This window comes from Malaya genurostris, chromosome 2, assembly GCF_030247185.1.
Source record: "Malaya genurostris strain Urasoe2022 chromosome 2, Malgen_1.1, whole genome shotgun sequence".
In the NCBI taxonomy this organism is placed as follows: Eukaryota; Metazoa; Arthropoda; class Insecta; order Diptera; family Culicidae; genus Malaya; species Malaya genurostris.
In genome coordinates, this window is record NC_080571.1 from 276,058,333 (window position 1) to 276,085,301 (window position 26,969).

Consider the following 26,969-nt stretch of genomic DNA (forward strand, 5'->3'; position numbering starts at 1 on the left):
TTGTTTGCCGTAGCAATAAAAATCTGGATCTGTCAGCAATGAAATTTGAAAAAAAAACTTGGTTTTTCTGTCTATAACGTTCTCAAATCTTTCGATACACGTTTGACAGCACCTAGAAAAACTGAGAGCGGAACAAAAACGGATCTCAGGAACCTCCAGAAACGAATATTGGAGAAGAGACCAGGTCTTTCGATACGTACTGTTAGAAAAATAAAACATGTCTCCAACTTTCGTGCATACTTCCAATCACCGACAAGCTATGAGGTCGTTCAAGGTGAACCGTAATGATAAACAGAATGTGACGGTTAAAATCCCGGGCTCGCAAGTTGTATCGCGGGTATTTGACGATGTTTTACTGCGTGATAATGGACAATGAAACTTATGTGTTGGAAAACTTTAAGCAGCTTCCTGGAACTCTTTTTATACTGCCATGCAACGGAACGGCGTAGTGGATGATTTTAGGATGAAGAAAAAACCAAATTTCCAAAAAATATTTGGTTTGGCAAGCAATATGCAGCTGTGGTCGAGTAAGCCAAAGCTTTGTCACTGCCGGAACGGTAAACAAGGAAATATATAGTGAAGAATGCCTAAAGAAGCGATTGTTACTATTCCTACGCAGCCATGATGCTTCCTCGCCATTCTGGCCTGATTAAGCATTCGCCATTGAAATAGTCTCCATAAAATCTTTGTAAGATTCTATACTCGTTATACGCAATAAATATCTCATTTAAATAGTGAAAATGATAATCAAATCAAAAGGTCCCCGCTTTGTCCGATATGCCCTAATCATAAATTCGTATCAAACAGCAAAAAAAAATCGACAGCAAAAAAAATCGATTGAAATAACACGGACCCACAATCCCGAACGAATACGCGATCTGATGCAAAAATGTGAGTTGTCCTTTTATAATCGAATGTTTCGGGTAGTAAACGCACACAAAATTCAATGGGAGTTGTCAATTGTGCCGGCAAGACACTGACTGACGGACGCATACTTTTACTGTTGACCGGGCCAAGTACATTTCTTACAAAAAACCAACCATTCCGATGATGGTCTCGGTTTCACATAGCCAGTGTTCATGTGGGCAACATAGCCTAATTCGATTGGCATGAAATATATGTAACCCGGAAGCCTCCATATATGGGCCAATTCTGTTAACGTGATACACTTATTTATAGAACAAATACGACTTATTCTAATAATTTTAAATGAGAATATCTATTTCATACATGACATGTTCAACAGTTACATCTCCTTATAAGTTGCGATTGAACCAGACAGTATCATTTGTTAAAGGATTAGTGCATTTTTCAATTGAAACGTTTATCGTCGGACCTCTTTATACGCCCAATATAGTATTCCAACGAGTAGAACTCCAACCGCTAGGCAAACCATCGACTGCAGAATAGCCTTATAAACGCTTTTTTGCGTCTTACGTCTTAGGCAATGTCCTTCAACAAACCCGTCGTAATTGTAGCAGTAACGATCGTAGTATTCATCAGTTTGCATATAAATTATGTTGTGCTTTTCTAATATTTGTTCAATTTTATTCAATTCTTTCGATTCGATTAAATTTAGATGCAGAAATACCTGCTCTAGTTTCGGGGTTGCCAGCAGTAGTTCCGTAACGTTTAACGATTGAATGTTGTTGTTATCTATGTTCAAATATTCTAATGCAGGCAATGTCACATTTTGCAAATTTACATTCTCTAACCAGTTATCGAAACAGTCCAGATAAACCAATGTCACTGGGAGAGTTTCCCACGGAAGAATAACCAAGTGGTTGGAGCCGAGATACAATCGCTTCAGTTTGATCAATGGAGCGAATACAGTGCCATCAATAGTCTCTATCGCATTTGCGACTAGATGAAGCTTCTCGAGATTGGTTAGAGCACTGATATTGCTGATATTTTGAATTCGGTTGTGGTCCAAATCCAGGAATGTGATTGTATATGACTTGGAGTAGTTCACTTCTACACTCTGGAAAGCATTACGCGCGAAATTTCCCAGCAACAAATCCGGCGGCACAATCAGGTGATCCATTCCAACATTTTCCATCTCCAAAATTGGTGGACGGTGCATAGCCTGATACAACTGGTCATCCAAAGCGGTTACGTTCGAATGAAGCCCATCGACTTGTTTCTTGGCAAAACCGATTCGAATGTGGCGATACCCAGCGGGAAAAGTTATTTGTTTTCCTGGATGATACGAAATTTGTTCAATAATACACTGGTCCTCGATAGGAAAGTCTAAACATTGGTATTCGCTGGTCGCCTGAGCCAAACCTATCAGCACCAGAAGTAGCCTACGATAGTTTGAAAATTATTTAAAAGTTTGATTAGAATTTAAATTTTACAATTATGTATTACCAAGAGGACAGACGCATTTTTTCGAACTCTCCTGCAAGATGAATAAATAACTAATGCCATGAAATGTGGGAGATGCTCGTGAATGCGGCATGAGATTGATGCAAGTTAGTGATAAGAAAGCATTTCATCGTTTGTATGTTTCTCATCATCCGCGCAAGAGCCGTTAAATGATGACGTTTGTCATTCGAAATACTCGTTTTAAATATTCTCGTCGCTGAAACTTTTACTTAGAGTTATGTTTTGGAAGTCTCATATTTAGCACGTGTTGAGTCATACTCGATTTTTTCCTAATTAAGTATTATTATTTTTATTATTTTAATTTTTGTTATTATTATTATGGTCAGATTACACAAAAGGAATGTAACATAAAAACTTTGCTCTTTTACCCATTATGGAATGGCAATTTATTTGGTGAAGAATGTTTTAAGCATGTGATTTAGTGTAGGGTTTATTCTAAATCTCTTGAAACGCCGGCATGCTTCCCACAGCACCTTACAAGTGTGTCTAAGGGCCCTGTGTTTTTCAATACAATGAAATATCGATTTACTTTTGATTGGAATTTTTTTATTGAACTTACAATACAATAAAAGAAACCCGCGTACTGCACGTCGAGCCGATCTGTCTATGTAGTCATCAATAAAACCGCTTCGACGTTGCGACTGAGACAGCCAAGGATGACAGGTCATTTTTTTCTAATCTGTGTTGGAACCAAAAATCAGTCTGATAAAAAAAAGGTCTCGCCACTTTTAAACGCTCTGTAGGACACTGTTTCCCCTAGATCATCTATCATTGGCATATTCAGAATCTGTGGTACGCTGAGGCACCTCTGGAGACAGCAATCCGTTTTCAACTGCCATAAGCATAAGCCATTAAGGGCTGAGGACAGTGTGTTTTATGGTGATTTAGAGGGCTATTTTCACGCATCAAACCTGATTTTCTCTGAAACGGTGACGAATATCAAAAAACCCAACTGACAATCTCTTAGAAAATTAGTTTAGATTATTCTGTGAAAATTTCAGAATGATTCATCGACTCGGGAAAGTTTTTTTTTCTGAACGAAGGATTGCATAGCTGAAAATAGCAAATTTCAACTTGTTCATTGAATTTCTCTCCTTCAAAGGCTTGACTCAAAAATCTATTTTGTCAATGTCTAGATAATTTAATTTAGATGCGATTAGTGCATACAAACATAGGTTTTGTCGCGATAAAAAAGAAGTGAATGTAAGTCGATTTCTATGCACGCGCTATTTTTTCTGCTCCAGTTTCCTGGTAACGTAACGAAAAATGAGAGAGAAAAGAAATCGGCTCAGCAAGGCTTCCAAACAAGCGGTAGCCAGGGTTGCCACATATACAGAGTAATCTGCATTTTACAGATTTTTCAGATATTTATTATTTATTTATTTATTTATTTATTATTAAATTTATTCATCTAACAATAAAATGGTCTTAATGAATTGGTTTAGTCAAGTCATAAAATTGTAGATCGCTGTACTTTCTGCACGAATTTGTGTGATGGTTCATCAAATTCAAAAAGGTGTTCAACGGTGCCAAATGTCCTCAAGCATGATGTTATCGGTTCGTAATACCCGAACGTCGTTCGATGAAATCTCGGCTGAAATAAACTGGAAGAGCGCAGTGATCGTTGTGAAGCACGAAAATCGAGTTGAGACAAAATCTTCGGTGAGTCGATATCCCCGTTGATCAGTTTTGCCACGAAAGTAGTTTGCTGAATTTTCCTGCGTCGTTCCAATGAGTCGAGTCCGATCAGTCGACAGCGATCGTGGTATGGTGGAAGATCAAGCGGGTTCTGCCAGGGAAGGTTTCTTAGAGCAAGACGAACAAATCGTTTCTGAACGCGCTCAATCCGTAAGTTCCATGTAAGTTGATAAGGACTCCAAATTACGCTAGCATTTTCCAGTATTGGACGAACCAAAGAACAATATAACGCCTTCAAACAATACGGATCTTTGAAGTCCCGCCCGATCTTTGCAATAAAACCTAGTTGCCTGGTCGCTTTTGAAATTACAGATGAACGATGCAGATTGAAGGTAAGTTTGGCATCTAACAAAACACCAAGGTCATTAACATGGTCAACTCTCTGGAGCGTTTGTCCATCAATTGCATAGTCGAATCGAATTGGGTTCAGTATTCGGTGAAACGTTATGACCTGGCATTTTGAAATGCTGACAATCAACCAGTTTCTACGACACCAGGCGACAAATGTATCTAGAAGTTTTTGAAGCCGGATGCAGTCGTCAATAGAACGAACTTCAAGATATAATTTCAAATCATCGGCATATACTAATCTGCAGCCAACTCCGAGCACCGAAACAGCATCGTTGAAGAACAGCAAAAACAAAAGTGGACCCATATTGCTGCCTTGAGGAACTCCTGATAAATTTGAGAACGAAGATGATACACAAGAGCCGAGCTTAATTCGCAGGACTCTACCACATAAGTAAGAGCGTAGCCAGTCAGTAAACTTTTGTGTGGCGCCCAGCCGCAACATCTTGCACAAGAGTATTCGGTGGTCAATTCGGTCGAAAGCTGCTTTCAGATCAGTGTATACTGCATCAATTTGTACTTTATTCTCCAAACTCGAAAAACAACTGGAAGTGAAATCTAAGAGATTCGTGCTGACTGAACGACCTGGCATAAATCCATGCTGATCAGTAGAGATGTAATTTTTAGTACGAAAAAGTACCTCAGTGCTCACAATTATTTCGAACAGTTTAGATGCAGCTGATAAATTGGTTATGCCTCGATAATTTCTAACATTTGTACGATCACCGCTCTTGTATACAGGAAACATGAAAGACTGCTTCCAAGTCATCGGAAAAATACCTTGCTCAAATGATTTGTTAAATATAGTGCACAAAGGATCGGCTAAAGCAGAAGCGCAATGACTGTACACCGCTGCAGGTATGCCATCTGGTCCGGCAGAGAACGATCGTTTCAACTTCTTCGCTGCGGCAACAATCATATCGGGAGTAACCAAAAATGTGTCAATGTGCACTAAATTCTCAGGAACATCCACCGCGGCGGTCTCCGCATCGATACCGGAGGCTGTTTTTTCTGCAAACACCGAAGCAAAGAACTTTGAAAACAGATCACATGACTCCAAGGATGACCTGGATTCAACACCATCGAGACAAACTTTTGAAGGAATTGATGAGCATTTACGTTTCGAGTTTACAAAAGTCCAGAAATGTTTGGGATTCCGACGAAGATCAGTTTGAACCCGCATAACGTAGGATTTGTACAACCCCGCGTTTAATTTGCGATAGTTATCACTGGAACTTTTGAACATTCGTTTTATTTCAGAGCTCTTTCAGCGACGATGTTTGCGCTGCCAAGCATTTCGAATTCGTTTCAATTTACGAAGCAAAGCTGTGCTCCAAGGAGGACTTATTGGCCGTTTTACAAAAGGCAAATTTGAACTTAACCACTGAGTTATTTTGTTACAGAAAAAATATGCCATTTCATTTGCGTTGTCGATATCTTGCAAAGCACTCCAGTTAACGTTTTGCAAGAATTCAAGTAAAGCACCAAAATCAATTTTTCTATAATTTAATGGCCTTGATTCATTCGTGAAGTCCATGTTCCGGAAATTGTTTTCGCAGTCAGCAGCCAACGAGATAACTAAAGGCGGATGATGCGGGTCGACAGGTAGCAGTGGAGTAACGCTACAATCAACTATTAATTGATGCTCCGAAGAACAAAAGACCAAATCGAGCAATCGCCCAAGATGATTTCTGCACTGGTTTGCTTGATGTAGATTTAAAAAATCCATACCGTCGATCAGCGCTGTACCAGCAGCGGATGGCAACAAAGAACAAGCGGGTTGTGTTTCTTCATGCCGTTGATTCCACACAATGCGGGGCTGGTTGAAATCACCACACACCAGAACAATATCATTCACAGAACCTTTACTGCACAGTTCCGAAACAGTTGAAATGTGCGCATCGATCACATCAACGTTTTGGCTTTTATCAGGGGGAATGTACACACCGCATAACAGTAACTTTCTACCCCGCACTGTAGCTCTTGCACACACTTGTTCAAGACACTGACCATTCACCGTTTCAATGATAGAGCTGACGTGTTTTCGTGAAATGGCAATCAAAACTCCACCAAATGATGCTTTGTCACTATTAGCTGAGCTGCGGTCACAGCGAAAAACATTGAAGGAATTTCCAAACAACTGCTGAGAGTTTATTCGGCTATCCAGTCCGGTCTCGGTCAAAAAGATGACATCAAAGTTGCAGTCACTCGTCGTTAAAAAGATCTCGTCGATTTTTGTCCTCAACCCCCGAACATTCTGGTAGTACACCCAGATACCAACGTCATCTTGTTCGTCATTCTGCGACACGGGATAAAACAAATCAGCGCTTGATAATCTGGAAGCTAACGAATACTTGCCAAGATGAGTAGTTTGGAAGACCCCTTCACCACACCTACCCGCAGGACCAGGACGGCTGATGAACGCTGGCAGCGGTGGCACGACTGGGGAAGGGGGGTCAGGGGCTTCCACAATATCAACTACGGTGCGTCCCAGTATACTGCATTGCATCACTGCTGAACTATTCCTCCTTGCGTTGAAACAGGCGTTGGAGATGGATCCACAGCAGCTGGTTTCCAAAATTTTTGGGATGATTTCTCCTCGAATTGGCGAAAATAGATTCCTTGGGGCCAAGTTGAAGGTTCCAAGGCGATAGTTTGTAGTGCAGGATCGAGGCCAACTTTAAATGATACAAAGGTCATGTTGCTAACATCGGTACCTTTGGCGACCAGTTTAACAACTACTGGATCCTCATTCATTTCAAGATTGGCTCGCACCATAGCAGCAATCTCATCATTGGTGACGTCTGGACGTATACGAGACAAATATAGCCAAAATTTGTCGGGTTGTTGTTCACAAACTGGAACACAAACAACGTTTTCTCCGATTTGCTTCGATCCAGATTTGCATTCGGAAGCTTTTTGTTCCAAGTCAGGCCCACGAGGTCTTTTGGCTGGACGGCGACCCTCGATGAATGGCCAGCGCATATTGAGCGGTGTGGGAGTCAGAGGAGCAGGTTTCGACAATGTTTTGATTTCGTTTTGTAAACCATTAATTGCTTCCGTCAACGACACCAAAGGTGAATTTTCGTCTGCCAATTTCGTAATGGAGCGGAGATGCGAATTTTCGAACAAATTGGCGCAATCATCACACATCCAAAATAAATTTTTACGATGAGATGAGAAATAGCCCAATAGAGCGCGGGAAACTCCAGAGCATGTCATATGAAACATGCGTCCACAGTAGCCTCTGCATACAACGGAATCGATGCCTGCAATAATCAGACTGCACTTTGCACAATTTTTCTCCGAACTCATTCTAAGTGCAGGAATACGCCTTTAACTATGCAGATGGTAAATCACAGCAGCAAACGGTTCGTCGATTGTTTATTGTCAAACTACAACGACGGCAGCAAGAAGAATAGCCACAGGCACGACACAGATGAACGTGAATTACGACTTGACTAGCACTTGGCGGTTAAGAATAACACCTCACTTCGATCCAGGCAGTATACAGTCATTCACTGATAAAAACTTTAGTGATTAACTAACGCGGAAACGGTTTGAAACGGCAAAAATACGGTATGTAAAAAAAACACTTATATTTGTGACCAAGATTCTGTATATGCAGATTACAGATTTTTGGCAAACAATACAGATTTGTACAGATTTTTGATAGCGTGGATTAAAAATTGAATAAAAATCAAGTTAAAATATTTTAAATAGAGGTATTGATTATTTTTTCAAAGTGAAAACATTATCCTGATTGTGTGTTGATTATAAAAAGAGGATAGAACTTTTATAAAAGAGTATGTTAAGGACAGTAAACACAGATGTTCTATCTGCTAATGAAGATTTGTTTATGCTTACTTTTATTTACAACAAGGGTAGCGTATATGCTTTCAAAAATTGCTTCTAATAAGGTGGAAAAATGATGATTGCCAATTGAATTATGCCTTATGAACGAAAGTGAAAATAATCAGATTAAGTTCTCACTTTCAGATTGGATTTTAAAAGTTTTTCGTCAAATCATAATTTCGAGAGACTCAAACGCAAAAACAACTTCCAGCGTTTTTTCAATTACAACATCATAAAATTCAGACTAAGAAAAGTTTTGTTTTTTAAATTTAGGTTCTAAAGACTTTTTCATTCCGTTGTGCTTTGATTTCTTATCACTTCTATATACAGATTTTCAATACAGGTTTTTGAGCTCCCGATACAGATTTACAGATTTTCCTTCTGAAAAATGCAGATTTAAATGTGGCAACCCTGGCGGTAGCTTTACTGGATGGAAAAACATTTTATGCTTATATATGTCAATTCCATTCGACTGATTGATGTAGTCAAACTTGTAACCGAAAATATCAAAACTTTTTTTGGCCACCCGGCCCATCGAGATTCATTTTGCACATATGCGAGAGAGCATGGAGAGAAATGAAATGCGCAGAGCGCACACGTGGTCGATTCAAAACTTATACGCGAACTACTGGTCTCAGCCCTTGAAGTCTCTCCTGAAGTGTGCATTAGAGATGGTCGGGTATAGACATTCTTATACCCGAACCCGACCCGTACCCGAGTGATCAGGAAAAAAATTACCCGTACCCGATTAAAAATTTAAAAAATTACCCGTACCCGACCCGTACCCGATCAATAATACAAAAAAATTACCCGTACCCGAAAAAAAATAAAAAATTTTACCCGTACCCGACCCGTACCCGATTAAAAATTACCTGTACCCGTACCCGCCCCGAATGAGTAGTAAAAATTTTACCAAAATTCAGTATGGAAAAAATAAAGTGTTTTAGATATCGAGCCGTATTAGGCTCTAGTTGGTAAGAAAAATACATTAAAATGCTTGTTTACTTTTAAACATATAAATACACTGTGAAGCATGAATAATGTAATGTAACTTTTTTTTAAACTTGTAAAAAAAAACAAACGGTTCATCCGAATTCAAAGTTTATTTTTTCATGTTAAAGTACAATCCTTCCGGGTAATTGTGGAATATAATTTCATTCAAATGACTGCCTCGGCTGGCCTTACAGTACGCCATACGGTTGGTCCAGTTTTTTAATACATTTTCGATTGTATGCAGCTTTATTTCAGCTATGGATGCACGAATGTTATCCTTCAAGGCTTGAATTGTCTCTGGCTTGTCCACATAACACTTATATTTGACAGCCGCTCAAAGATAATAGTCTAACGGTGTCAAATCACAACTCCGAGGCAGCCAAACGACATCCGAATTTCGACTGATAATTCGATCTTCGAAGTCTGTGCACAGATGATCGATCGTAGCGTTGGCTTTGGTACATTATACTCATTTACAAATGTCAACAAAAGGGAGTAATATCAACTCAAATTTTTCGAGAAGCATATTTACCCAAAATGTCGTAATACCCTTTGTATTCAATTTTGGGTAGGTATGGTTTTTACGAAACAGTGCGACTTTTGATCCAATTCTTTAGAACCACAAGTAAGCGTGCTCATTATCTTGACACACAAATAAAAATTCACATTCGAATCACTTGAAAAATCACGTAAAATAGTTCCAACTGTCAAATTGAGTATTATACGTGACGAAAATGAATGTTATGCGAACATCCTCTAAAATGAATAGTGTGTTATCAGTTCGTTTACGTGAATTGACCCAAGAATCAAACAATGTACGTGTATTCCCGATGTGAAAAATTCAATTTTGAACATGGTGAACAGTGAGTCTTTCAAGTGTAAGTAGTTTGAACATTCGTAGGAAATTTTTTTGGTTACAATTTTTTACTACAAAGCAAAATGAATTATGATTTTGATTTAAATTAATCTGTCAACTATGCCCGTTTTGTAAGCCTCACAAACCCACACGCACGATGTTATCGGTAGCTGGTGGTTTTTACAGCCATTGAACTTCTGTGTTATCTCCGGTGGAACCCTTAACGAGTGAACACGGTGAAAATTTGAGTATTTCGCGAGAAAAGGTTTTCACCCTTACTTTTGCGACTACACGTTGTCACGCATCGAGATTTTCACTTGTTGTGAAAAGAAACGAAAATTAACTGGCAATATAGCCCAACTTGCTGTGCCATCAATCGGTGCCATTTCAAGTGAGGTGACACCACCCAGAAGTGCAGAATAAGAAGAACTTCTATGCCGATTTTCTGAAATAAATGTTCATGTTTTTATGGTAAGAATCCTAATGATTTTTATGAAAATTTTGAAAATATCCAACCAATATTCTAAATAACAGTTTTCTGGTATCTGAATGTGATATGAGTACTACACTACATTTTATATACTGCACATACTTGCATATCAGTCCCATATGGGAAATCGGCATGTTGAGAAAAAGACGATCAAAAGTTTATTTCCGATTTTTTTTATTTATTGTGCTCCCTAATGCTGGTCCCAGGTTGGCGGTTCAATGCATAGGACGCTGGTCTTACAAGCCAGCTGTCGTATGTTCGAGCCCCGACCTGGAAGGATTCTTAGTGTCAGTAGGATCCATAGTACTAGCCATGCAATGATTCTGTACGCTAAGCATCGGCTGCGAAGTCTGTTGAAACAGAAAGGCCAAATTCCACGAAAGGAATGTAATGCCAAGACTTTGCTTTGCTCCCTAATGCTAAATCTTGGTATTATTACATGAAATATCGGTAATACACCTTTGCTGTTCCAATATTGCAACAAATGAAATTATTGAAATTTTGCACTGAATGGGACTGATATGCGGGTACTTTAGCATATGGGACACAGAAATGAGTTGATATTTTTTTATATTTTACTGAACAAACCCTCAACTTTCATTGCAATTTCTGAGAGTATATCGAGGAAAGACTCCATTCCTCAAGCTAACTCAAAATCAGCGAAAATCGATATGAGACTAATATGCGAGTATAGGCAGTATATGAATCAAATAATTTTTACTGGATTTTGCATTAAACAGCTTTAAAATGGCAGTCCATTGAAACCTACGAGAAAAGTAGATTCCGACCGCAACATCATAGAGCTAAGGCAGTGTGTCTTATTAAATATGTTATAAACAAAGTAGGGCGGGAAATATTCACATAACTTTTCACGTAACTATGATTGATCTTTTTTTTAAATGAAGAAAAAAATGTTTTTTTTCTGGAAAAAGATGCCAGTTGACAGGTCTGGTCCTAGGCGCGAATCAAAACCCCTTGAATCAAATTGATTATTTTTCGGAAGAACTGTTTTGCAATGAAAAAATCTCGTCAACGTATAAACATATTTATGTGAAGTACAAATGGTCGGGTAATCGATCCAAAAAAAAAATTTACCCGTACCCGACCCGTACCCGAGTGAGCAGTAAAAATTTTTACCCGTAACCGACCCGTACCCGATTGAAAATAAAAATTTTTACCCGTACCCGACCAAAAACCCGTCGGGTACGGGTACGGGTCGGGTTTCGGGTAAAATACCCGATACCCGACCATCTCTAGTGTGCATACAAGTTCTCACAGAGCCAAACGTGCCAAACGTCTTGATGTCAAAGAAAAATTTATTCAAAATTTCATGAGGATTACAAAAATAACAAATTTGGCGATGGAAAACCCAGACTAATTTGAAAAAGGGCGTATTCTCATGAAATATCAATTTTCTTGTTTTAGTTCCTCATATATCTCGAGAATGACTGCATTTAGGAAGTAGCTTGTCATGAGCTTTTTCATAGAACGTAGCTTGTAGAATAATATTTCAATGCTCAGATACATTTATTCCTATAAAAACATCGTTTTTCGAAAATTGTTAAGAAGTTTTTCTTCGGGAAACTTCATTTCTCCAACTTTCTAAAACTTTCTAAAGTTTCCTTGTAACTTGACGTTTTTTGTGATATAAAATTAAAAAATAATCGAATGACTGAGCATTTTGGAAAATAAATTTTATTTTCGATTTCACGAAAAATCGGAAGTTCTTTTTTCAGTGTAAATTTTTTTTAGAAAGTTCGAGTGATTACCACTTCTTTTTAGACATATTTTTGTAGAAGCTATACATTTTCAGTTATAATTGTTTGATAATAATGTTGCCAAAAACACATACGCCCTTTTCAAAAATTAGTCTTGTGTAAAAAAAATCTCTACACTTAACAGAATAATCATGTTATAGTCAAAGTGAAAAGTTATGTGCACATTTTCCACCCTACTTTTCACGTAGGTTTTAATGGACTGGCATTTGAAACCTGTTTAATGCTTAATCCAGTAAAAGTTACGTGTTTCATAGGTAAAATGTCATTTAGTGTTCATATCACATTTACCTATCAGTTCATATTAAATTTATCTACCAGAGAATTACTATTTTATATATTGGTTGAAGTCAAAAGGGAAATATTTCGGATTTTTATATAAATCTATGAAATGAAAAATACCATGAAAAATAAAACATTTATTTCAGAAAATTAGCATAGAATTTCAATGGCTGAAAATAAAAAGCAACTAATAACGTCGTGAGATCTCGAATCGACAAGCCTCCAGAAATCGTTTTTGTTGTCACTGCCATCTAACCGAAGCCGAAGTCGAGATCCGAGAACTCCCACAACACTACCGATGCAGGTTGAGGTCGCATTACATGGGTCCAGTGTCTCTAGCTTCATGCCGATTTTGAACTCATTTTTCGGTGGACCAACGGCCTGTTTGAAGCATTCGGTAGGAGCGGGCACATTTCCGGTACTCGGTCCAGTCGAATACATGGAAACTTCCATACTGAAATAATCCGGTCGATGTAGTAAAAAACTGTAATTAAATAACATTTTTCGCAAATATTTACACTACTTACACTTTGAGGGCCACTGTTCGCCATTTTCAAAATCGAGTTTTTCACACCGGATTGTTTGACGTTTGGTTAATTCATGTAAATCTTATGTGATGACTCTATTCATTTTAGGGGATGTTCGTATAACATTCATTTTCGTCACGTAAAATATTCAATTTGATATTTGAAACCATTTTACGTGATTTTTTCAAGTGAATCGAACATAAATTTTTATTTGAGTGTATTTGAGTTGCTATACCGATCACACATGTAAAGTCTCATACATATCCAAGGGGGTCGTGTCAGAATTTTGCAATTTCTGGACGATTTGGCGTAAAATTACTCAATTGAAATTGAAAAGGATGGCTTTAATCGTATCAAAGAACGCTCTCTACCAACTCTTCACACGATTCAATCAGTGCCATCAAAGAGAGACGGATATCATCGCATCAACAAAAAACCGGCATGATTCATTTAACATAGAATGAATACCAGTGCGAGAGCGAATTTCTCTCGATGACCTGTCTGAGCATCACGAGATAGCACGCTGCGGTGGGGATTCTCTCTGAAGCAACAAACGGTCGCTTATTTTCGTTTCGCGATCCGATTCTATACAGGCAGTTGATAAGTGCGATAGAATCATTTTACTATTGCCGCTCATTCTAACTATGTGCATATAACCTTTGTATAAGTTGTGTCTATGAAAATGTCTGTGAATGCTCCACACAAGGGTTTTGAAATATTGCAACCTAGTATGAGAATCATCAAGTCGAATCATCGGTTCGATTTTTTGCGATAATTGTTAACTTGCGATTCTCTCTTGGTGAATTCCACACAGCACCGATCATTACCAGACTGTAAATTTTTTTAGGGGCCGTGAAATACTCAGAGTGTGAAGTGGAGCGAAGAAATGTAAAAAATTTCTCACGGTTCATGCATTGAGAGACTTGTAGCATCTTCTACCGAATTGAAAATGTTGTGTACAATGTAGAGAAATATCGAGCAGCTTCTGTCAAATTATCGGCAATTACCAACACTGGAAACTGATAAGGCACTGTTGGATTCAAATCGCCAACAACACGAGAGATGGCTGAGAAGCTGAATTTAACGAATTCGACAATTCACGAAAATTTGAAACACCTTGGATTTGTAACAAAGCTCGATATTTGGATTCCACATCAGTTGAAGGAAAACACTGTTACAACTTGTAAAAATCCATTCTTGAAGTGAATCATTAGCTACCGCTTAGATGGAATGTGCTACCACCATATTCTCTTGATCTGGCATCAGCAGATTGCTATTTTTTTCGGTTATTACCAAATTCTTTGAATGGTGTAAACTTTGATTCAAATGAAGGCGTTAAAACTTTTTTTCCTCATTTCTTCGTCAAAAATAACAACTTTCTTGAGCGTGTAATTGTAAAGTTACCGGAATTATGGCAAAAGGTTGAACAAAGTGGTTAGTGCATAATTGAATAAAATTAATTTTAAATATGGAAAAATCGTCTCTCATTTTTCCTAAAAAAAGGAAACCACTTTCCGAACGACCCAATATAGATAATTGAGGCTGTTCGAATTTTAATATACGCTAATAGAGCACTAAATACTAGCGAGATATAGTTAAATAAAACTAATCATATTTGGTATAAATATTACAGATCTCCGAATGGAACAAAGACATGGACTTTCCGCGTCATCGGTCTATTCTCAGGCAGTTTACTAGCAAAAGTGACAGCAACCAAATAATGACCGAAGAGAACATCAACCGGTCGAAACTTTACATGCAAAGGTAGAGTGGCGAACCAAACGGAACCAACTTTTGAATAATTTTTAATGGCATTTTTTCTTCGTTTTCAGGATTAATCAAATTATCCGGGACAAATCGAACTCGACGGCTGTCACTTTCATGTATCTTCCAGCACCGCCGAAGCTATCCACGGTGGACTACAAAGAAAAGTGTCACCATTATTTGGACCTGTTAACCGAATTGACTTACGATTTACCACCTACGATATTAGTACATGGAATAAATGCTGTGACTTCCACTACGTTGTAAAACAAATTCACTTACTGAAACTCTCATGCAATGTTCTAAGCAGGGTTATGCGCGTGCTGTGCATGTGGACTATTAGCCGATAATGAACAAACTTTCTGATTTATGTCTTGTAACTTCCGTTCTGTGACATCAATTGAATTGATTTTATTATGTATCCGTTCTCCAGATAGAAAAATTAAGGTTATAGCAAAACCTCATTCACTTTAGAATAACACAACATAATATCAGTTTGTACTAAGGATGCACTCCTCTTATTAGTGATTATAATTCATACGCGAAGTATTTTATCATATTTATTACATTTTTCATTACTAAGAAGCATTAATTTTATTTAATTGAAAATTGCATAGACAAATTTCAGAACTTCCGAAAAATATCTACAAAAGTTGTCAGTGCTTTCGTAATTTTTTGCATTCAATTACCCATAATAAATGGGCGTGTTATGCTAAAAGTGGCATTGTTATCGGGAAGTAAGAAATGTCAATTTTGGCGAGGTTAGAAAACGAAATTCTGATTAATATAGTTACACTATACTTTAGAAGGGCATTTTTTGCACATGCAGCAATTGAAAACCTCATTGAAACGTCACACAGAGCGACATCGTAGTTGTTGGAACGTAATTAGCTTGTAGTGTTGAATATTTCCAGTATCATACTTATTGTGATTGATAGAACAGAACACATCCTATATCGTTCATTGAACGTGTTAAAATTTAATTTTCTAGATAAAAAGAAGACAAATGTGCATGTTTGCAATAGTATACCAACGGAACTGACGTTAAACTAAATATATAGATGTCTAATATATTTTATTAGAAAACGAATTCGAAGTTTATATTTCAGTAGATATCACTTAGCCCCAACCAACCAGGTTATTGAAATCTATTCCAGTCGGATCGATCTCTTGTAATGACGGTGGCAAATCTCTTTCCCTCAGTTCCTCGGGGTATGTCCAGAATGGCTTGTACTCGCTAGATTCCTTAATTTGTTTATCCGTGCGTTTGGAAATAAATTTTTCCGTTATAGCTCTGGCCGAACACAATTTTCCCACAATGTCAGCAGTACGTTTGGCTTTATGCTCATCCACCCAACTAGCTGAAATAAGAATAATTGTAAGCTTTAGTTATTTCACTTGTTATATGAACATACCATACTGCTGGAGCTGCACTAGTTCATTGGGGCGGTAATGGCTATAGCGGCACGTTGCTCCAAACATACACTCTTCCGATGTGAACAACGTTCTACATGGCCTTTTCGTTGCCGTCTCTTGTAGAATTTCTACTGGATCTGGAAACAGTATGTGTAGAATTGAAGCGGCTACTTGACTCGAATGTACTACTCTACCTTTTAAGCTCTCGAGATGGGCGGTTTTATTTCGGAGGTGTGGGACTCCTTCATTGTGCTTCCGTACTATATCAGGATCACGCTGTATATGCTTCTGACAATAGTCACAATAATATTTCCTTCCCATTTTTAAATAAATAAGTTGTTAATAGCTAGTTACATCATTTAATAGGATTACCATAAAAATAATAATGAGCACGCATGAGTGGTTTTGTTAGTAAACAGAACGACTCAAAGTGTGTAAAAAAGAAAAGAAAGATTTTAATAGCGTCAGACGCATAAGACGTTTAGATGCCATTCATAAATATTTCACATACACATAAAAAAACGTCATTCGTTGGATTCGGAATGCAAAGTGTGCATCTTTTCATAGTACGAAAAAGCGGAAGTAAACAACAGAAATACACGAAATAACAGCGAGTGATTATTTGCAAATAGTATTATCCGATTTTAAACGTAACTCCGCTACAGAAAATTCGATCAAGTTCAAGATGATTGCACTGGTAGATCAGCCGGTTTTACCGGGATACCGCGTGGAGGAAGCAATTCAAATAGCGAAGGCGAACAAAAAAGTTGTGCTCGGACCGGGACTCCGACAGGACAACGACGACGCGGTGTTGGTCTGCAAAAGTGGAGTTTTGCGAAAGAAAACCCCAAACACTTTTTGGGTGGATTGTTACCAGAAACGGTACGTGCCGAATCGTGGTGAAATCGTGATCGGAATTGTAACCCAAAAGGCAGGAGATATCTTCCGGGTCGACATAGGCGCCAGCGAACCGGCATCGCTATCGTACATGGCTTTCGAAGGTGCCACCAAGAAGAACCGTCCGGATGTTAACGTAGGGGATGCTATTTGCGCTCGGCTTCTGATAGCAAATCGGGACATGGAACCGGAACTAATTTGCGTGGACTCTCATGGAAAGAAAGGCAAACTGGGCGTACTTCATGATGGTTTTGTTTTTGGTTGTAGCATTAACCTGGTAAGGAAAATTCTGAATCCAAAGTGCACCTTCCTGGATCTGTTGGCGAAAGAAATGGCCTTTGAAATGGCAGCTGGAATGAACGGTAAAATTTGGATAAAGGGCAAAACCGTAAAGCAAACCATCGCGCTGGGAAATGCGATCTTGGCAGTGGAATATAAAACCAATCAGGAAGTGAAAGAACTTTGCGATGATATAGGAAATTACGTAGCTGGTTTTGCATAGACCCTGATAAAAACTTTCAATAAAAATAATTGCTTTTATTTTGTTCGAAAAAGAATTTTCTTGTTGAAAAGATACGTTAAAACGACTGTTTGCATTTGATTTTACAACAGCATATCTGATATGTTGAAATAAACTGAGTATTAAAAAACTTGCATATTAAATATTAAAATGTAAGAATTTATTTTACTTTTCGACAAATGCAAATGGTTGAGCCTATGATGCGAAACTGTGAACGCAGCTTGGTGTATTCCGTTAGTTCAGTCGACAAATTGAGAGATCCCCCTGTAGTGTATGTTTGCGAATTGCCAGGATATCAGCCACAATCACACCGTTTGATTCAATCTCGGATCGGCAGCTGGTCCCGTATCATCATCACTGTCGTTCTGCATTGATTTCAGACGCTCTAAAAATGTATCCATGGTCATCTTGGTCAGCTTCGGTCCACCACCGAGAAGCTTTCGGACACGATTTTTTCTGGCCTTCGTAGTGGTTTTGTTAACGTTGAATCCATCGCAACAGTTCAGGCTTCGCCGAACTTTACGAATACCGAAAAATTTCGCCTTTGCTACTGAAGGCGAGCCTTCCTCAAAAATCGTTTCGAGATTGGTTGGTTTAAGGTCGACTCTCTTGGTGTTAATCATGTAGTAATTCCGGATTTCGTTTTCCGATGCATTAAGGTTAATCGGTAGTCGCGATGGTTTCGTGATAGTTCGCCGTTTAATTTTGTGTAATTTGCTATCCACTGATTTAGAGCGAAGAGATCTCCGACGTTGTACTCGGTTGCTTGGTGACGAGTTGCATCCGGGAGAATCTTCATCCTCGTCATCTGTTGCGTTATCTTCTGAATCGCGACGACTGTCGGAATGCTCCTCTTTGAAGTTCAAATTCTGTTCGAGAGCTGCCATAATTAATGGTAAGTCGTTCTCAATGTTCGAACTAGACACGAAAGATACGGATGTTACGAATTTCGAAACAAAGAAAGATCTAAACTTACTTGAAAATCAATGGTGGCTGTGCGTTACTTTCAATACTGGCTAGTAGCTGCGATGGGATTTTGTCCATTTAGGTATATAGTTAACGTAAAATAGATTCTAAAATCCGATTATCGGAAAAACATGGTACTGTATGTTTACAGTTTCTTTGTTTAATATTTTCTCCAGAACCGTAAGAACACGAACACCCGTTTTATTTTATGAATAAGGCGTTTATAAACAAATTTGTCTAATGTCAAATACTTCGACCAAGGTGGTAGAATATCGAATGGGAGGTGTATCTGCAGTACACAATTCACTCATTTCCTACATAATTTTGGAAACTTCAAACTGCGCGGGGCCTGTGTATACCCAGTTAAATGTAAATCGACCTAACAGTCGCAATGGATTTCCAGAAAGTAATTGAAAAGAAGAATGGCGAATGCTGTTTAAATAATAAAATAGTAATAGGAATGGTATTTCAAATAGTAAGATTATAATAACTCAGAATTAGATGTAAACCGTGTATAGTTGGATATTTATGGAGTACAGTGCAGAGAACAAGCAATAATAATAAGCTTGTACATTCTTTTAAGGTATGTGTTGCGAACGTTTTTGCAAATATGAATTACATATAAATATATATAGAAAAGACGGGTGGGTAATGTGTAATAATGTTTTTTATTTTGTGTGTTAGAGCGTAACCACTCGACTGAGACTATCCCTACCGGAGTGTGGGTAGACATAATTTGGCATCCATGATCATAACAAAACTCCACACCGGCAGTTGTTAACAGAGAAGCCAGATCTGCAGATTTGTCTGTAAATTTGCAGATTCGTACATAGTGCTGCAGACATTTTTTGTTGTGCAGACTTTTGAAAATCGAGTCTTTCGCAGACTTTCGTCAAAATTTACAGACTTGAAATTTAGTTAGTTTAGCGAATCATACTTTATAGAGAAATGGCTGCCAGCAAGACATACTTGCTGACTGCAGTTACAGACTTTTCCAACCCTGTCTGAAGATATTTGAAATTTTCATCTCTGGTTGCTAAACTGGTTGAGAAAACGATATCCACTCGTTCGGTTATCAGCGGGTTATTAAATTTAGCAACGCTCTCCAACCATATTAATCGTTTCTATTTTCCTAAGACAAGACCTGACAACTGGCTTCTTATTCTTCCTTCCGAATCATCCTTCTCGTCATTTTCGCCCTGTGGAATAAATACCAACGTACCGGCTACAGTGTAGCCATATCTACAGATTTTTTAATAACTATGCTAGGAAAAAAATTTGACATTTAAATTTTTAGACTTTAGGTTTTTGATTTGAAATAAACATAAAACATGTTTTGGTGAATGCATTTCTTTATTATATATTAATGCTTAAAACAATTAATTGAGCTTTGATGACAAAACACGAAATATCTCATGTTGAACGAAAAATCGAATCCATTGTTGACGTATTACCGGATCTTTTGGAAACCGAAAAAAGTCAGGTTTGGATAGAAATGCTCAATGCGACCACAGTGTGGAACACAACAGTTCATTCTTCTCGTAAAACTAAACACACTTTCGAGTTTACACTAATTTAACAAATCTTTTTTGGTTACACTTTAATTCACTAAAAAGAAAAACGGCTTGATGCCTATTTTAATTACACAGTCCTGCCACTATAAACATTTATTACCAATGAGATTGAAAAAAAGTGAAACATTCTCCGAAAATTTTCATTTTCATTGGTGAGCTAAAATTATACATTTTAATAAATTTGTTTTCTGATTTTCTATATACTTGGCATCATTGCTCGCGTACCCTGCAAAAGTTTTTTCTTTTCACAACAACATCAAAATCAGCCAATCAGAAACTGGTCCATTTTGGAACAAAAGCAGCCCCCCCAGATGTCAGGTCTTGTCTTAGCTATTTTCACACATGGTCACGCATTTCTAGAATGACAACCGCTGGTGTGGAAACGCGATTGAGCTTCAGCAACCATGATATGCACAATCGGTGCAGAAATGAGTATTTCAGTAAAATATTAACACAATGCGTAATCATAATGGACACGCATTTAGCTACCCATTGGTGGGCATGGTCTGACAAATTTTGAAAACTTTCAAATTTTATCATTCACAAAAATAATCATTTTATAGCCACGTGAAAAGTTATGTGAATATTTTATTCCCAGGTTTTCACGTAGTTTATAATGAACGTAGTTTTTAGTTGAAGATATTTAATGTATAATCCAGTCATAGTAACGCGTTTCAATGATGAAAAGTAGTGGGTGTTCACATCACATTCACGTACTAGATAAACAATTGTTATTCTGAATATGGCTAAAAGCTACATGTAATTAAAATATATTTCACTTTATATTGTGGCAACATTGATCCTGTCATTTTGCCTTCTATGATAATTTGTGGAAATTCGCTGGACAGCTTGTCTCCAACCCAATTGTAGTAATTTTCCCACGTTTTCATTTAAACAAAAAATCTTACCGCGAAAAAAAATTATCTTAGGAAACTAAAACTTGACACATGAAAGTTTAATAGCTTGTTTATGATCAAATAACAAGGACTTCAAACTTTAACACGCGTTTCTCTACACCAGATTCCGAGTGCTGATAAAATTCATTTGCTGCTGATAGTTGAGAAATTTAGTTAAAAGAAAATCAACTTTTCCAAACTACTTACATTTTAAAAATTCACTGCTACGCATTATTACACTTTAAGAATTCACTGCTCGCCATTTTTAGGATTGGGTTTTTCACATTGTAAATTCACGTAGGTTGTTTGGCAACTGGTCAATTCACGTAAATTGTTCGCATAACATTTATTTTCGTCAAGTAAAACATTCACACTGACGTTTGAAATAATTTCAAGTGATTTTTCAAATAATTTGAACGTGAACTTTTATTTGAGTGTAGTTTAATTAATAAAACCCCTGCTGTTGAGTGACTTTGCCAGCCCGGTGACAACAATAAGTGCTATCGTAACCAACATCTTCGGGGCCAGAGATGTCAGATCTGCAGATTTGTCTGTAAATCTGCAGATTTCGAACATAGTGCTGCAGACTTTTTTTTGTTGTGCAGACTTTTGCAGACTTTTGAAAAGCACAGACTTTCGTCAAAATTAACAGACTTTGAAATTGTCGCGACCTTTTTTTTGCTCGCCAAGTCTGTTTAACGTATCATACTGCATAGAGAAATTGCTGACAGTCTGCTTTCGGATATAAAGACTTTTGCCACGCTGTCTGAAGATATTTGAAATATTTACCTGGTATCTCTGTTCGGAGTCTTCATAGCTAGCAAGTCAGTGAGAGCAAAGTAAACAAAATGAAGTAAAATACAGACTCCTTACCTAAACGTGGTTACGAAAGGATGTGGAAGTGTTTCGATTGAAAGATAAAGTTTAATTTCGATTGTGATTTTATCCAAAAAAAAGTGGTTGTGAATTGTAATTCAATAAAATAGAGAAAATTCAGAAAGTAAAGTGCTTGTTCAAGATGGCGGAAGGAGGTGGGAAACCACCGGATGTCTAATAATGATGCACCACGTGACAACGATCAAATGGATGTGGTAACAGAACGTGTTAAATATCAATATGAAAAAGGTGATCTAGCGCCATACCGTGTTTATGTGGAGCTATTGGACAAAACCAGTAAAATCAAGGAATTCACCTTGGGAGCAAGGTTACGAAAATCAGAGAACTATCGAAGTATAACTGAAATGAAGTATCTTGGTAGAAACAAGATTATAATATTCTTAAACCATTTGACAGCGGCAAACGCTATGATAAGCGACGAAAATATGAACCAAGCAGGCTATAGCGCATATGTTCCAAGACATCTGGTATGTATATCTGGAGTACTAGCGGGAATCCCAACGAACATCACGGAAGAAGAAATCCAATGCGACATTGAAAGTCCAGTACCGATAGCAGGTGTTTATCGACTATCGCGTTTCGTAGATGAAGTGAAACAACCAAGCAACATAGTTCCGTACACCTACCTTACCAGAGAAAATCAGATTATTCGGCTCATCATGCAAAGTTAATCCCTTCATCCGAAGAGTGGAGTTCTGTACAAATTGCCATAGATTTAATCATTAAGCAGTTAATTGTAAAGGGCATCAGCGGTGCAACATCTGCTCAAAAATTCATAAACCGGAAGACGAACAGTTTCGTAATTGCAATGAAGAGACAAAATGTTTCCACTGCAAATCAAACAATCATAAATCATCGGATCCAAACTGCCCAGAACGTGCAAGGCAAGCCAGTATCAATGCAGTAATGTCCAAAAAAAGTATAACATGTATTGAAGCAAAAGAATTGATTACACCAGTCCCATTGCACAACTCATACGATCTTTTGACAAATTACATAGAATTTACAATACTAAAAGACTCATACGCGAAAATCACGGCTGGGAAAAGAACCTCAACAACACTCTCCATGAAAGCTCAATTGCAAATAGATTGTTAGGGGGGAACCGACGACACGACCAGGCACTCCGAAGAAAAATCTGAACAAAAAGTGTTCGTGAGTTATTTACTGCCAGTTACCATAAATATAGCGACCCCTCGATAATCATGAAAATAATCTTCTTGAGCAACACTGTTTAAGTTGCTATGAACTAGTTACCAAGGAGCGCTATAATAAATAAACAAATCATTTGAGAAAGTTGTAAAACTTTTATATAAATTTAAATTTTGTTTCAACGTTCTTTTTAGATTTGCGCTGACCACAACAGTACAACAACCAAATCTGGTACTAGAAGTAAAGTTTGCGACAGAAAGGCGTCATCCTATATCATCCACAGCTACCCATTAGCTCTAACTGCAGTGTAGTCATCTAACTCATCCATGATGATGATCTTTCTTTTTAGAAATATCCAGTCGAGTTTCCGAAACACATCACATTTGCTTAACATACTGTTAACCAACCCGGAAGTTAGTACAAGTCGTCACGAAATGAAAATGAGACTTCATTGTTAAATTGTATCTCACACTCTGTACATTCGACTACTTCAACAAGTTCCAGCAGCAGTAGACCGTAGTTATAGTCTGTTTTCTGTTTGAGACACAAATAATCAAATTATTTGAAGGAGACCTGTTTGTACTGGAGGCTTTCGATGTTCACTTCAAAACCTATAATTTCGATCAGATTTAATATACTGAGAAATTTGATTCTCGTGCTGTTCAAGTGCATTTCATATTCATCAAAGTATACACGCACTTTGCGAAGACCTCAAATCACTGAGACTAGAAGTAGAGGAGTTTCCAAAATATGACAGCGCATTGTTTCACAACATGTATGCTGATTAGCAACGAGGGTTGAACGATTTGGAACAAGGGGTGAATTGAAATGGTTTTACTTTAGAAAGTTATTAGAAGATAACAAATATGCTTTCAATACTAAACTCCGATGATCGGACTGATAAAAAGTTTGGCAATGACGGATTGAATGATTGCAAAACTTAACACCATTTAAAAACTCATTTACATAGCAGATAGTCGTCATAGATCTAAGTATGGTTTAACAAACATCCATGAATATTGAATTGTCTGGAAGTCATTTTTAATATGTTCGAGCACCAGCAAGCCTTAACGAAGACCTTTATCCGATTCAACTAAATGATAATTCCACTCGAGGTTGTTTGTTTTGTTTACATTTCCCAAGTCTCTAATATGCAGTAACCAAGGTTATGGTAACTGTTGTTTAAAATAAATAATCTATCAACTTGTGTTGCCAGTTTCAATAGTTTTTCAAGCGATTTCGTTTTGACATTACCAGTTACTGAGGGGTAGTTAGATTTGCGATACAGTTTCGATAGACGAGTGGCAGGTCGTGTCGTCGGGGGAACACTCACAATGATGAGACCAAGAATAGAACGGGTAAAAGAATGCGCATCGAACCAAAACCAACTGGAAGCCGTCCTCGTCAAACTGAAAAGTCAGTAAATTCACCCAACGGAACAGGGTTAAAGAATACAGTAACTGTAAATGAAAAGGAAAAATGGGAAACAGCAATCGCCGAAGCCTGTAAAAAAGCAGAAGAAAATGCAAACAGGAGGGCCAAAACTAATGCAATGAGCTATTATTCAGCTCTAATGCAAATTCCAGAATTAACAGAGCTTAATCGGGAAGAAATTAAAACCATATCGAAAAAATTTATAAAAATTGACGATTATATAATTTAAAGGCAGTTCAATCCTTGTCATAAACAATTAATAGAAACCGATAAATTCCCATACCTCGAAAACATTTTCGTTCAAAATAAAAATATATATAATCAAATATCGCCGTGTGTGCCCATAACCATTACAAAAAAAGGCAAATACTTTTTCCAATTTCAAGAGAATATACCCAAGCAACCAGAAGTTCCACAATTACTTAAAAAATTCACTTTCTTGCTGCTTAAAAGTACACGCGGAACTTTTGAGAACTTGAAAGTACAGATCAAGTTCCGCGTTAACTTTCTAGCTGCTTAAGAAAACACGTGGCAATTTTTGACAGTTCGAAGTACAGAACAAGTTCCGCGTGAACTTACTCGCTGCTTAAGAGAGCACGTGGTACTTTTGGCAACTTGAAAGTACCGAACAAGTTCCGCGTGAAGTTTTTCGCTGCATAGAAGCTGAACAATGTATTCTAGAAGCAGCTTAGAAGTTCGTTCCGCTGCGTCGCGCGAACTTTCAAGTGTGGATAGTTACTTAAAAAATGGGCTGCTTAGAATGCTATTGATTAACTTTGAGTGCTGCTTAAGCCAAATCAGTCCCATTTATCCGAACTTTTGGTTCGTTGGGTAGAAACAAAAGTATGGTTTTTCGAAAAAAGTATGACAAACTAACAAACACGACTTCCTAATAGAATGTTATCTAGACATAATTTTTCGAAATATTAGAAGTCCAAGATAAAAATAGAAGATGATGGTGACTACGATCTTTGTGGTGAACCTGAAACTAGCGACCATATTACATTGCACTTCCCAAAATTTGGAAGAATAAGATCTGAATTTGATTTCGATTGCAAAATCAGAAATCTGATTAATGTATTTAAAACAAAAACCTGTCTTAATCCACCTAGTGGTGTAATGATGCCTTTCTCATGTACATATAATATTGTGGTATTCTATTCAAAAATTTTCTCTTCGATTTTTGAAAGAAACCAAGTGATTGTTTATGCATAACATACAGAATAAAACAGTGCTTTGATTGCGTAAGCCATCCTTAAGAGAACGAAATGGGTTCACTATTATATGCACTTCCGGCACCGGAACCCGAGAACCGGTATAGACAAAGTCGGTTCGTACGGCAACCAACTAACATGACACACAAACTCTTCTAGTACGCACTCTATAACTCCGGATTCGGAAGTCGGATCCGGATGAAATTCAGGAATTCCGTATGGGACCAGAAGACCTTTCATTTGAATCTAAGTTTGTGAAAATCGGTCAAACCATCGCTGAGAAAAGTGAGTGAGAACCATTTTGGTATATATGACCACTATTTCCGGTACTTCCGGAACCGGATACCGGGAACCAGGATAGCCGGAATCGGTTTGTTTAGTTGCCTACTGATAATGACTATCGATTTGTGTAGTTTTGAGACCAGTTTAGAAAAATTTTCACGTTTTTTGTTTCGCCGGTTAAAGTGACGGTGTACAATATTGAACACACTTTACCCTATAATTTCGGAACCGGAAGTCGGATCCGGATGAAATTCAGAAATTCCGTATGGGACCGGGAGACCTTTCATTTGAATCTAAGTTTGTGAAAATCGGTCAAACCATCGCTGAGAAAAGTGAGTGAGATCCATTTTGGTATATATGACCACTATTTCTGGTACTTCCGGAACCGGATACCAGGAACCAGGATAGCCGGAATCGGTTTGATTAGTTGCCTACTGATAATGACTATCGATTTGTGTGGTTTTGAGACCAGTTTAGAAAATTTTTTACGTTTTTTGCTTCGCCGGTTTAAGTGACGGTGTACAATATTGAACACACTTTACCCTATAATTCCGGAACCGGAAGTCGGATCCGGATGAAATTCAGAAATTCCGTATGGGACCGGGAGACCTTTCATTTGAATCTAAGTTTGTGAAAATCGGTCAAACCATCGCTGAGAAAAGTGAGTGAGATCCATTTTGGTATATATGACCACTATTTCTGGTACTTCCGGAACCGGATACCAGGAACCAGGATAGCCGGAATC

At 37.8% G+C, this 26,969-nt stretch overlaps 5 protein-coding genes across 5 annotated transcripts in view; 2 read left to right on the forward strand and 3 right to left on the reverse strand.

The window, feature by feature from the left end:
• The window catches only part of LOC131430186 (solute carrier family 12 member 9), a 31,180-nt gene extending 15,114 nt beyond the window's left edge, over positions 1–16,066 (forward strand). The window contains exons 7-8 of the mRNA XM_058594919.1: positions 14,846–14,976; positions 15,045–16,066. Coding sequence (XP_058450902.1) covers positions 14,846–14,976; positions 15,045–15,243 — 330 coding nt within the window. The 3' untranslated portion in view covers positions 15,244–16,066. The remainder of the gene's footprint in view (positions 1–14,845; positions 14,977–15,044) is intronic.
• LOC131430187 (uncharacterized) lies at positions 789–2,703 on the reverse strand. Its single transcript, XM_058594921.1, has 2 exons — positions 2,371–2,703; positions 789–2,306 (listed from the first exon to the last, which is right to left on the reverse strand). The coding sequence occupies exons 1-2, from the start codon at positions 2,385–2,387 to the stop codon at positions 1,325–1,327; spliced, it is 999 nt and encodes a 332-aa protein (XP_058450904.1). The 5' UTR covers positions 2,388–2,703; the 3' UTR covers positions 789–1,324.
• LOC131430190 (zinc finger matrin-type protein 5) lies at positions 15,990–16,828 on the reverse strand. The gene is made up of 3 exons (XM_058594924.1): positions 16,587–16,828; positions 16,392–16,529; positions 15,990–16,337 (listed from the first exon to the last, which is right to left on the reverse strand). The coding sequence occupies exons 1-3, from the start codon at positions 16,711–16,713 to the stop codon at positions 16,096–16,098; spliced, it is 507 nt and encodes a 168-aa protein (XP_058450907.1). The 5' UTR covers positions 16,714–16,828; the 3' UTR covers positions 15,990–16,095.
• A 76-nt stretch (positions 16,829–16,904) lies between these two features.
• On the forward strand, positions 16,905–17,866 carry LOC131430189 (exosome complex component RRP40). The gene has a single exon (XM_058594923.1). It carries the CDS (start codon positions 17,078–17,080, stop codon positions 17,789–17,791), a length of 714 nt encoding a protein of 237 aa, XP_058450906.1. The 5' UTR covers positions 16,905–17,077; the 3' UTR covers positions 17,792–17,866.
• An 81-nt stretch (positions 17,867–17,947) lies between these two features.
• LOC131427029 (protein tantalus) lies at positions 17,948–19,010 on the reverse strand. Its single transcript, XM_058589902.1, has 2 exons — positions 18,786–19,010; positions 17,948–18,727 (listed from the first exon to the last, which is right to left on the reverse strand). The coding sequence occupies exons 1-2, from the start codon at positions 18,851–18,853 to the stop codon at positions 18,115–18,117; spliced, it is 681 nt and encodes a 226-aa protein (XP_058445885.1). The 5' UTR covers positions 18,854–19,010; the 3' UTR covers positions 17,948–18,114.
• Positions 19,011–26,969: the final 7,959 nt, after the last annotated feature.

Excerpts from the sequence above, each read along its gene's own strand:
- LOC131430190 (XM_058594924.1), bottom strand. The coding sequence starts at position 16,713 with ATGGGAAGGAAATATTATTGTGACTATTGTCAGAAGCATATACAGCGT. Across the intron at positions 16,530-16,586 it reads CCATCTCGAGAGCTTAAAAG|ATCCAGTAGAAATTCTACAA; the intron begins GTAGAGTAGTAC and ends TACTGTTTCCAG. Across the intron at positions 16,338-16,391 it reads AGTGCAGCTCCAGCAGTATG|CTAGTTGGGTGGATGAGCAT; the intron begins GTATGTTCATAT and ends TTCTTATTTCAG.
- LOC131430189 (XM_058594923.1), top strand. The coding sequence starts at position 17,078 with ATGATTGCACTGGTAGATCAGCCGGTTTTACCGGGATACCGCGTGGAG.
- LOC131427029 (XM_058589902.1), bottom strand. The coding sequence starts at position 18,853 with ATGGACAAAATCCCATCGCAGCTACTAGCCAGTATTGAAAGTAACGCA. Across the intron at positions 18,728-18,785 it reads CAGCCACCATTGATTTTCAA|TTCGAACATTGAGAACGACT; the intron begins GTAAGTTTAGAT and ends TTTCGTGTCTAG.